Source organism: Equus caballus, chromosome 19, assembly GCF_041296265.1.
Source record: "Equus caballus isolate H_3958 breed thoroughbred chromosome 19, TB-T2T, whole genome shotgun sequence".
NCBI lineage: Eukaryota > Metazoa > Chordata > Mammalia > Perissodactyla > Equidae > Equus > Equus caballus.
In genome coordinates this window covers 59,350,135-59,362,217 of record NC_091702.1, presented here as the reverse complement: position 1 = coordinate 59,362,217, position 12,083 = coordinate 59,350,135, and the positions used below count along the sequence as shown (strand labels likewise).

General features: G+C 42.9%; 1 protein-coding gene across 35 annotated transcripts in view; it reads left to right on the top strand.

Annotated features, from left to right (window-relative positions):
- BBX (BBX high mobility group box domain containing) overlaps positions 1–12,083 on the top strand; it is a 263,097-nt gene that overhangs the window by 156,535 nt on the left and 94,479 nt on the right. For all 35 annotated transcript variants that reach the window (XM_023623822.2, XM_070242885.1, XM_023623825.2 and 32 more), the window contains one exon: positions 10,790–10,960. In XM_023623822.2, coding sequence (XP_023479590.2) covers positions 10,799–10,960 — 162 coding nt within the window. In that variant the 5' untranslated portion in view covers positions 10,790–10,798. The remainder of the gene's footprint in view (positions 1–10,789; positions 10,961–12,083) is intronic.

Here is a 12,083-nt window from a genome sequence, read left to right as displayed (position 1 = left end):
CCCACAGCCTGCCTGCCTCTGGGTCAGGCCCTGGATACACCATGGTGAACGTCACGCAGCCCTTGTTCTCTGTCACAGTCCAGTGGGGTGTAAAGAAGGAAACCGACCATTTCGTCGTGGGCTGTTGAGTGTAGGGTGCTGTGGGGACACTTAGAAAGCACCTCTCAGATTAGAAAGGGCCAAGTGAAGCTCAAGGTGAGACCCAAGCTAAGCCCTGAACTGGGATGAGCATTCCACTGCAAGGAGACTGGTGCAGACGCCAGAGGCAGGAGTGCAGGGCAAGCTCCCGGTGATGGCGCATCGCTCTGTGCGGCTAGGGCTTTGAGAGTGAGAATGGAGCAAAGAAACGTGAGCCATAAAAGCAAGCAGGAGCCAAGTCGGAAGGAGGGTTGTGTGTTGTGTGAAGGAAGGATTTTGCACTTTTTCCTGAGTTCATTGAGGGACTATTTAAAGAGGTTCATGCGAGAGAAGGATATGAGCAGATATCTGTAGTGTGGAGCATTGAAATCACTACAGCCAAAGGTCAGAAGACCAGACTGTGAACCAGCATGGTGGGGATGGAGAGGAGGGGACCTTATGTATGAGGTGGGGGGGACAGAACTTGGAGAGAGATTAGATATCAGGGCAAGAAGCCAGTTGCAATGGTTTGAATTTATGATGAGAAAGTAGAAGAGATACGTCTATGCTTTCCAGCGGTTGATGTGAAGGGAAGGAATGCCCAGTTCCTATGCACCCGCTCTGGCATCCTCCCCAGGGTTATGGAGGAGGCAGCGGCCTGGCCCAGACAAGGTATTTTTTCTAAGAGACTAGAAATGAAAGATGTAAGTGTGAATCATCGTGAGGTGGAGAAGCCAGAGCCTGTGGCGCGGTTGGAATGAGTCGTGAATGCTTTCTAGGAAATTAATCCTGGGGTTTAGAACCAAGATGATTAGGAACCAAGTCAGTAAGTGAAGTGCAGGTGGAGTCTCTGAGCAGTGAGAGGACCAGGCAGGCCAGTTCTCAGCTGCTAGCTGCATAGCTTGGGGTGAGGCAGTCTCCCAGCTTGATGGCTGGAGGCCAGTTTGTACGATAAAAAAGGCTAGCTAAAGGAGGAACGGGGATTCAGAGAGGCCTTTGGAGTTGAGATTGTGGAGAGACTGAAGGAGAAGGTGTTAACTGGAAGGAACTATTGACACTTCGTCAAAGAAAGAAACTGAAAGACCAGTGGCCCAGGGTAGCGGGAAAGGAGGTGAAAAGCACAGATTGGGAGTGAGGAAGAGGAGTTGACCTTGAATCTCTGCCTTTGAGAGAAGATGGAAGAAGAAAGGAAACTAGTTTGGCAGTTGGTCGACAAGGGTGGGACTTTGGGGGAGTTCACATGTGGAGACCTTCCTGTGACCCAGGCGGCAAAGGCGTTTTCTTGGAGGGGCTGGGATGGTGCTGGGAAGGGCAGCGTGGAGGGGAAGGGACTGAAAGCTCAGGCTCTGGGAACAGGAGACCCCAGTTTGAATTCTGGTTCCTCCACATGCTGGCAGCGTGGCCTGGGACATGTTGCTTAAGCTTCGCCGTTCTCATTGCTGTGTGTATAAGATGTGATCAGGACAGTACCTTTCTCCAGGAGTCGTATCAGCATTAAAGAAATTAATTCCTGTAAAGGGGGTAGCATGTAGAAGCAGTTCAGGAAAGTTTGTTATTATTAGGAGACAATATTAGATAATGTTCAAAACCAGACTCTGAAGCCAGCCCTCTTGAGTTCAAATACTGGCTCCACCGTTCGTGTGCTGGCTCTGTGACCTTGGACTTGATATGATGTACAGACAGGCATGGCTCACCAGGTGATCAGTAAAGAGATGTTCAACTGCATCGACAGTAAGTGAGGAGATTCCATGAGCTTGTCTTCTTGGGCTTCAACTTCTTGCCAATGTGTTATGTCCTACACATGTGACAAATGCATGTAGTAAAAACCTTTGTTAATTTAGAAACTGAAAGAGGCAAACTCTGTGTTTTCTGTGCCTCAGTTTTCTCATCTGTAAAAAGGAGATGATAATGGTACCCACCTCTTAGGCTTGTTGTGAGTTAAGAAGCTCTTAGGTTCTGATACATAGGAAGCGATATATAAATACATATACATATATATATGCATTATATAGCATTATTTCATATTATATATATGTATCATTACTTGTTATCCTCACTCACCATCTTCAGTAGGCATTGAGGAGAAACTGAGACCTTATAATGGGCACTGTGGGGTGGAGTGAGACTGAATAAGACAAGTGGAAGGATTGCTGACGAGCACTGACAACCGGCCTGAGACTGGAAGCTTTTGTAGTGGGATCAGAGCACGGGAGCAGCCAGCAACCTGGGGATAGACCCAGAGAGGAAGAATGGTTGGAGGAGTTCCGAGTTGGGATTTATTAGCAAACCAATTATGAAAGGAAAGGAGAGCCAGTGAGCTGAAGGTACTAGGATATTCTATTTGGGGAGAATAGTGAGAGTCATCATCAAATAAGCGGAGAAGGGAATAAAGCTACTAGAACATGCTTTTTGACTAGTTCTGACAGCTGATTGGAGGTGACTTAGGTTTTACTGTATTTATTACTTTGCCTTGTCAGCTCGCCTGTTTCCATTCTCCCCCCGCCCCTCCTGAACAGCCATTCCTGGGTTCTTAGTTTTCCTTCTCTGCTAATTTTCTTTTCAAGCTTTATATCTCTTCTGCCTTCTAGCAAAACAACATATAGCATAATAAGGAAGCAGAGAAGTACTGTATCTGTGTTCAATTCCTCACATATTCTCTGAGCTTCTACTTCCTGTCCAGCTTGGGGATGTGTGCTCTGACAGATCCAGAAAAAAGCATCTGGCATGTTCATACCCCAGGGCTCTCTGTGGGAGGAATCCTCATGAAATCATTATATATACATTGTACAGAAAAATGATAATTGTTAGACAGTAGTCCCCCTTTATCCTCAGGGAATCTGTTTGTAAGACCCCAGTGGATGCCTGAAACCGCAGATAGTACAGAACCCTATATATACTATGTTTTTCCTAAACATACAGGCCTTTGATAAAGTTTCATTTATAAATTAGGCACAGTAAGAGATTAACAACAATAACTAATAATAAAATAGAACAATTATAACAATATAATAAAAGTTACCATAGATCTTAGCAAACTCAGTATATGATTTTTTCTTTCCTAAGTCAAGAAATTGCACCTTTTCACTTAAAAGAAGTGCTGTATGGCTTCTCTTTGGCACATACAAATTGCCAGCATCACTGCTCTTGCACTTTGGGGCCATTATGAAATAAAATAAGCGTGACTTGAACACAAGCACTGTGATACCACGACAGTCGATCTGATGACCCAGACTGCTACTAAGTGACTAATGGGCAGGTGGCCTCTACAGTGTGCATCCGCTGGACAAAGGGCTGAGTCATGTCCCAGGCGAGACTGAACAGAATCGCTTGAGGTTTCATCACACTACTCTGAATGGCAGCCAACTTAAAATTTACGAATTATTTATTTCTGAAATTTTTTCCATTTCATATCTTTGGACCACCGTTGACCATGGGTAACAAGTGAAACCACAGAGAGAGAGGGACCACCGTACAACCAAGTGTCAAAAGTAAGGCACAGCCATTAAACGTGGGTGGTCCAAAAAACGTGCTCGGGAAGGAGAGAGACATGAGCTGGGGTGTATGAAGACTGCTTTTTGGAAATGGGAATTAAGACGGGCTTGCATAGGAAGTGTGAACGGGGGTGCAGGGTATGGTGTGCAGGCCTGGGAGCGCAGAGGACGGACAGTGCAGAAGCAAAGGGCAAGTGTGGCGGACAGGACGGACACTAGCCTTAGCAGGGGAGCAGAGGTGGATGGTGAGTTGAGTGGGAGGTGAGGCTGGACACTGAACTGCCACAGTACGTAGCTTGCCAGGTGATCAATAAATACGTGTTCAGCTACGTTGAGAATAATGAGGAAGAGACTCCCATGAACTTGTCGTCTTGTGCTTCAGATGCTTCCCAGTGTGACAGTCATATCCTAACATGAAGTAAATGCATATAAAAAATTTTGTTGATTTAGAAACTAAAAGAGGTAAATGTGTTATGCTAGGCCAGTTAAAGAATAGGCATTTGGTGACTTTCTGGTTAAGAATGTAAACACCACCATAAAATTATAGGAAAACAGGAGTTGGGCTTTTGGCAGGGTATGATGGGGGACATGTCCTAGCCTGTGATGAATTCTCTATATAAGTAGCTTTTCCTCCTTAAGCCACTGCTTTCCGTGCCTTTCTCTCGTTCAAGATAGCTGTTGTCTCTATCTTAGCGTGGAGGCAGCGTGCATTTTGAGAACCATGTTAAGCTCTCCCAAGGCTAAATGTCATGGGGTCTAAGGTTTAGAGATCTTAAAATACATATTCCTTCATGAAGAAAGGGCACAGGGACCAGAACTGCCAGCACAGCTAAGGCCTTCTTTGAATAGTGCGTGCCTTCTTAGTATTCACGAGAGCATGTAGACAACATCTTGACGGAGTTAAAGCTTCAACGTGAAGAGCTGCTCCTTTTCAATAAGGATGCGTTTAAAGACGCTCTGCGTGAATAGAGTGACTGAATTGCTTCTGAAGCGAGAGTATGACTTTATTGAATGAGATATTTTTCATTTAATCTGTCTGCAGTTTGGAATTGTCATTAGAATCGCAATAAATAATAATGATTAGCACTTGTAGGGCTTTTATCTTCAAGGAGTTTTAGAGTTAACCTAATTTAATTGTCGCTTGGAGTCATCAGAGACGTGGGCTTGCTTTTCTGCCATGAAACCCTGAAAATGTTCACTTTCCAGCCCTCAGTGCTCCTTTTTGGTGTTTCCATGGTCCGTGAGCTCCTGGTTCTGTGGGAGATGCCAGGGGAGCTGACAGAGGGAAAGGCTTTCTCTTAGAATGCCTTGTCCTTGGGAGGCGTCCCGGCTCTTGAGTTAGGCTTCCTGGATCTGGTGCCTGCTCTTCTGCTGCTAGCTGCGTGACCCTGGGCAAGTACTTAGCCCTCAGCATCTTCAGCTGGGGTTCATAGTGGTGCCTACCTCGGAGGGTTCTTTTGAGGATTAGGTGGGATAATGAAGTAGGCGTTGAATAAAGATTAGCTGCATATTAGTATTGTTTTGAAAATTCTTATTAGGAACATGTCATTCTGGGACATTGTATGTAGTTAAGTATTAGGTAAGGAAATTATAAGCCAGTAAGTACTTTTTTGGGGGACTGCTGTGCCCCAGGCTCAGGGCTGGGCGCCGGGACAGAAAAGGAAGGAATCATAGCACCTCCCCTGTGGAAGTTCACAGCTCGTGGGGGTGGGGGTGGGGAGGGCAGAGAGAAAACTAACTGGAAGACACTATGTTGAGTGCTTGACCTAGCAAGGTGGAGTTTGATCAAAGCTCAGGAGCAAAGAGTGACTATTTTGACGTAAGGTTTTCACAGAGCTTTAGAGGGAAGGGATATGTGAGCGGGCCTTGGAGGAGGAGAACTTTGATGGAAAATGGGAGAATCTGTGGGAGAGCAAGGCCTCGGAGTGGGTGTTTGCCAGCTCCCGTGGGAGCAGGACCCCCTGAAGGATCGAAAGCCAGGAGTGTCTTGAAAGCTGCAGGCCTCCCTTGGAAGATTTTAAGCAGGTCAGCCTGATCTGTGGAAGCTCTAGAACCACCGCTGTCACCCTTCCTCGGGGCTGGTTTTTCCTCTTCTCTGTAGCCTGGAGAAAGCTGTGCGGCCTTGCAGTCTTCGCTGGACCCCGGAGACGCCTTCCCCATGGTTGGAATGTGAGGTTGTCTAAAATGAGATTTCGCAGGCCTCCCTTACCTTCCTCTGTTTCGCTGGGTCTGAATTTCCATGAAGATGATTTGAATGGGATTTTATTGGACAGTTAGGGAACAGAGTAAACTCTAAAATACCCCTGTGACACAGTGAGATTCACAGAGTTTCAAAGACTGAAGTGGACTGATTGCCTAAGTTGTAAGACAAGATGGCAGAAAGACTGAGAGGATCTTAGTCACAAAATGTGTGACTGTGTCAAGGCTCTGTTTCTGACTGTCTCTCACTCAGACAGAGGAGAGGAAACTTTCCATCTCTCATTTTCAATCTCTGAGGCTGGAGATGGTATCCGCTGGCGAGCATGTGGACTGCCGTTCATGGGAGACGTCTTTGCTCTCCCTTGAGCAGCCCCTTAGGCTGAGTTGAAGTGAGCACGTGCTGCCCGTTCAGCCCACGCTCCCCTGGGAAAGGGGGAGGCTTGACGAACGTCCAGGGAGGCCTTCTAGGAGCCAGGCTCTGTGCTGGGTGTGTCACTGTTCTCACCGTAGAGCTCTTACTACTCAGCTTTAACAAACGAGGAAAGATGAGCAAGATTAATAGTTTTATAGCAAGTAGTTAGTGGTAGAGGCGGGATTCTAACGGAGACCTGTCAGGCTCTAGTGTCCATTTTTTTTCTTTTGTTAAATGTGGTATTTTCTTTGTACTGTTTCTTCTATGGTATTTCTTCTTTAAATTTTTCATGAAGTTTGACCTCAGTAGTGGTCTTCATGAGTGGGCTTGCTGCATTTGAAGAATACAACTTAATGAAGTTTTTCCTAATTTATCACCAAGTTGGCTTATGTTTAGTTCAGTAGCAATGAGTATCTAATTATCCCTCATCCTGGCATAGAAAAGGGCATGCCTGGATTGGTTTGTTTTTACGAGATAAATGAATATTCAGCATTTTGGACAGGGACCTTCAGCTTCCATCATTTGACAATCTCAGCTGCATAATTTTGATGATATGGAGTCTTTCAAGGAGAGTCCACTGATGGTTAAATAACCTGATTTCAGTTCTGTAACGCAGGAGGAAGACTGACCCCTTTTGAATAAAGTCCACCAATTGCTTCATTTATTGCATATAGATTTTTCACTTAATTTGCTCTTGTTCAAGAACAAGAAGCCAAACTTTATAACGTGTGGGGTTTTTAGTGGCAAAATAATTACAAGGGTAGGCCTCTGTTACACTCAAAAATTAACAATTTTTCCTCCTCCTCATTGTTGAAACAAGATGAGTGATAAGGTTAAGTTTCAAAATTCTGCCTGCTTTGTCTTGTCCTTCCCACCTTTTCATCATCTTTTCTTTCGTTCTTCTCTCTGGGTTTCTCATTCCCTTTTTTTTTTTTTTGAGGAAGATTAGCCCTGAGCTAACTACTGCCAGTCCTCCTCTTTTTTGCTGAAGAAGCCTGGCCTTGAGCTAACATTCATGCCCATCTTCCTCTACTTTATACATGGGACGCCTACCACAGCGTGGGTTTTGCCAAGCAGTGCCGTGTCCGCACCTGGGATCTGAACTAGCGAACCCTGGGCCGCCGAGACGTGGAACGTGCGAACTTAACCACTGCGCCACTGGGCCAGCCCCTCTCATTCCTTCTGAATGATAATCAGCAGCGTCATTTCCCCTGCTCTTGCCTTCTTTCAACAGTTCAAACATAGATCCATAGGGAATGAAAAAGTAGTTAGATTACCATAAATTATTAAAGCATCCGGTGTATAGTTTGAGGTATTTCATAGTCATTAGAGCAGTTGCACTTTTCTTGACTCTTTTGTCCACAGTAGACTACCTCCAATTCACTTAGCATTTGTTCATCTTTTGCTCATGCTGAAAGTACTTATTTTGCTCCTGTGTTGTGCCAGGGGTGATCAGCCTTACTTCTCCCATGGCCCAGGTGGCTGGTAGGTTCTCACACACCACACTCCTCATGTCAGAGTTGTACATAGTTTTCAACCCCTTTTGTTTCCCACGTGGGAAAAAAATATCTGAATTCAGGGGAATATGAGGATGGGAGTTAATTGTAAAGCCATTCTAGTAAATAAAAATAGTGAATTATCACCATAATTTAGCACGGGGGTGTTCATATGATTGCTTACGACAACTCCCACAGCTGACTGACCTTGATGTTCTGGTGAGCCCAGATGCTTCTGAGCACCTAAAGATAAAGTCTCAAATTATCAAGAAAAAGACCGAGTGCTGGAGGGAGGATGTACCCAAATGTAATTGAAGGGAAGATGTGGTGAGCGTCATTAGCAATACAGAGACTTTCTAGTGTATTTCTGGGGGAGGAGAGACTAATTTTAGGAGTATCAGAAAAGACGTATATAGTGTCTTAAGTGGCATGTCAGCTCCATGGAAAGAATTGGAACAGTTGTCGGGGTGGCGGATGAAGGTGATTATTTTGAACCCAAAAGCCACATTTACCATCTATTGATTTGATTCTTGATATTCTGTGTTTCAATATTGAAATTATACATACATACGCAAAGACATATACTTAAACACATTCACACATGATTAAGGAGCATAATCAAAGTCCTTGAGCCTAAATGATACATTTTTGTCTAGGCACTGGCCATCACTTTGACCTCTCCAGTTGATAACAGCTGCCTGACTTATAGTTTCTCATCGATTTCTTTTGCTATTTAAAAAATGTGTTAGAAAACATTGGGCCCCAGTATGAGTTTAATTAGCACTCACGCAGCTCCTCCTGAAGTGATTAATAAGCCACAAATAGAACCGTTTCCTCTTTTCTCCATTTAGCATTGGTATTTTTGGAAATTGGGTTGCCTGTGCCAAGTTTTATTTGTAGATAGAATGGGAATTGTTAAATGGCCTATCAGTTCACAAGAAATCTTTGTTCCTTTATTAAGAGCACACCAGGTAACTAATTCCATTTAGAGTTTTCAATAACAACTTCCACTCTTGAGGCAGCCACGTGAACCATGTAATTGCTTCAGATATTCAGCAGAAGTTTCTTGCTAAGAAAACCACAGGAATGTTTTTTTCTCCCCCGTTCCGTTTTTTGATTAGACAAGGCTTTTAATAAATTAATGATGATTTTAATCAAAATGAAGATATAAAAATAATCTTTATTAAAATTAAGATTTTATTGCAGCACAAGAAATCTGAATGTCCATCAATAGTGAAATGATTGAATAAATTGTGATATATTATTTTGAAATATTACATATTTATTACAAAATGAGAACTATTAAGATGTATTGACTTAGAAGAGCATGATATATGCAACTTAAATTTTTTAAATGGCTATTTGTATTGATATATTTGGATTTTAAAAAAGGTTTAGAATGATATAGTCCCTAAGGATACTAAAATTGGTCAGAGGCTAGGTAAACAGTTAGAGGAGAGAATCCAGAAATAGATTTATACAAATGTGGACTTTAGGATATAGGATAAAAGTGACATTTCAAGGGAATGGAGAAAAGCTAGATTATTTAATAAATGATGTTGGGACAATTGGCTAGGTATTTGGAAAAAAAGAATAAGCTAGATCCCTACCTCACTCCTTTTATCAGATGAATTCCAGATGGATCAAATATTTAAATTTTTATAATAGTCATGCAAGTTCTAGAAGAAAACATTAGTGACTCTTCCTTTTTGGTTTTGAAGTGAGGAAGGCGTGACACAAAATCCAGAAGGAATTAAGGAAGAAGGATCTATTGGCCTATCCATATTGTCTTGCAGGCTTGAGAACTGGATGAACCTTGAAACTATATGTACATGGACCCTAGGTTCAGCAACATGGCATTATGAGTTTATTGGTATCACTTTGCAAGCACTTGAACCAATGCAAACTTACACTGACCAAAAAGGCCACTACTGTGTGATTGTAGCCGCATTTGTGTTTCTAATTGTCAGCATAAACCATTTAAATTGATGGCATGTAACTGTATTATTTGAATTTTTGCACAAGTATGTATAAACAATAATTTGTATATTAATGTTACTTCAGATGAACGAATGAGAAATACCAAATCAGAAAATACTGAGAGAAAGCTAAGACACTGACATGTATAGTTTACCTCTGGGCTGGGGGGGCTGGGCGTGATGGAGAAGGAAAACCTCAATTTATGCTACTTTCACCTTTGAAATATGATGAATATGTGTTGTTTTATCATTGAGAAAAACTTTTTTTTAAAGTCATGGAAAAGTAATTTAGAATTTTAGCCTTCTGTAAAAGATTTTGTCACATTCGTAGCCTGGCTGTCACTTAGCTCTTACCCGTTAGGGACAAAAAAGCCTGAGGAGCAAAGCTTTGTTCCCACATAGTGATGCGTGTGACGCGGAGAGCCAGGAAGGTGTGTGATTTGTGTGTCACAGGCGGACGCAGGGTGCCCATCCCACTCAGTGACACACAGGGTTCACGTGCTGGCTCCTTGGAGGCTGCACCCAGCTAGTTTTTGAAAAATGTGTGTCATCTTTTGAAATAGTTTTATTTTAAATCCAGAACATTTGGTTCTTACAAAATATTTATTTTCCTTAATAATATTCCAGGCTCAGATGTATCTTATTGTAGAATGCAAAATTCATATAAATTATTATACTAAACTAGGAGCCATTGGTTAGAATGTATGGAGGGCCACCTCTATGAACACCTCTGCTCCCCTGGGAGGCATCTTTCACATTCCTCAGATGGAAAACACTACCCTGGGTAAATATGAACAGATGATAGTAACTCATAGTCATCCTAACACTTATATTTGGATTTCGAGTTCTAAAGTTATGGAGTGAAAGGAAGTAGATTTCATAAAAGGCAAATTTTATTAGCTCAATTTCATTCACTAAAATGACTGTTTGATTATGTACTTAGAATTCTTACTGAATCCGGTAAATGCCTGAGCTGGTAGATACTTTAGTCATTAAGACTATAATCCAATTAAAGCCAAGGAAGCTAAATAAACTAATTTTAATCAAATATGCTTTGATTTCTCTCTGTTTCTCTCCTTTCTTTCCTTACCACAGGTCACAGTAATGAAAGGCAGTAATAGAAATAAAGATCATTCAGCAGAAGGCGAAGGGGCTGGAAAACGACCCAAACGAAAGTGTCTTCAGTGGCATCCATTGCTGGCAAAGAAACTTCTAGACTTTTCAGAAGAGGAGGAAGAGGAAGACGAAGAGGAGGATATTGATAAGGTAATTCCTCCATTTATTGTAGAAGTTTTAAGTTTATTTGAACATTCATTCTAGAAACTGCAGTGAACATATATGCTGTGAAAGAGGCGTTCCTAAAAGTCTGTATAACTTGAATCCTGTTTAACTGCGTGACTACTTAATCTACATTGTTCTTCCAAATACTGATGACTCTTATTAAAGTATCTGTACTTCCTAATAGTTTAGACTGAAACAGATCCTTCTTAAATAGTTTCTGTCAATTAACTAATGATTTGCAGGTAATGTTCAAATGCAGCGGAGATGGGGGTATTCACCTGGCACCCACCCCGTTGTTCCTGGCCTCTTCTTGCTTTGCTTCCGGCCTAGCCCTGCCAGTGTAGGGCAGTCTCAGCTGCTCAGGTCATCCTCTGTGGCCTTCGCAGCGTCTGGCTGCCTCACCCCACCACGCCTCTGAGGTCAGTCAGTCCTCCAAGCCCCCTTCTCTCATCTTATGCTTGAGTGGTGGGCTCTTGTTTAGAAAGTCACATAGCCATGCAGGTGACTTAAGAAAGCCACCCATTCCTCCAGGTCTTGGTATGACTGGTTCTTCCTCTGCATTGTTCAGATCTCAGCACAAGGACTACCCCCCTGAGGGATGAGACCTCATCATCTTAGTGTCCCTCCCACCCGACTCCTTCCATGTCAGAGGATTTCCTTCAGGACACGTCTTACTAGTTCCTTGTGTTAGCTGTACCCTTCTTTATGTCTGTCTTTCCAGACTAGAACGTAAGCTATCAGAGCTGGGGTCTTGCCCCTCTTGTCCTCTTCTTCCTGAGAACCTAGAATGATATTAAATAGATAGATGCTCAGTGGAAGAATAGATGAGTGTATGTTTGTGTCATCACACATTTTAGAAACGTGTTTTATTTTCTCCAGGCCTTTGACATCCATCCATTGGCTTGGGTCAGCTCCCTCTTCCACTCATCTTGGCAGGAATTATAAACCTTTTTTCTCTTTCTCAGACATCTTCTCTGGATACCCTTTATGATCTCTCTCACTGTTGACCTGATGTCCTGTTTCACAGAGAAAATTGAGGCCACCATAGCTGACTCCTTCAGCTTCCTCTCCTCACCTGGGCACTGGTCTCACTTCTTACTCATCTTTT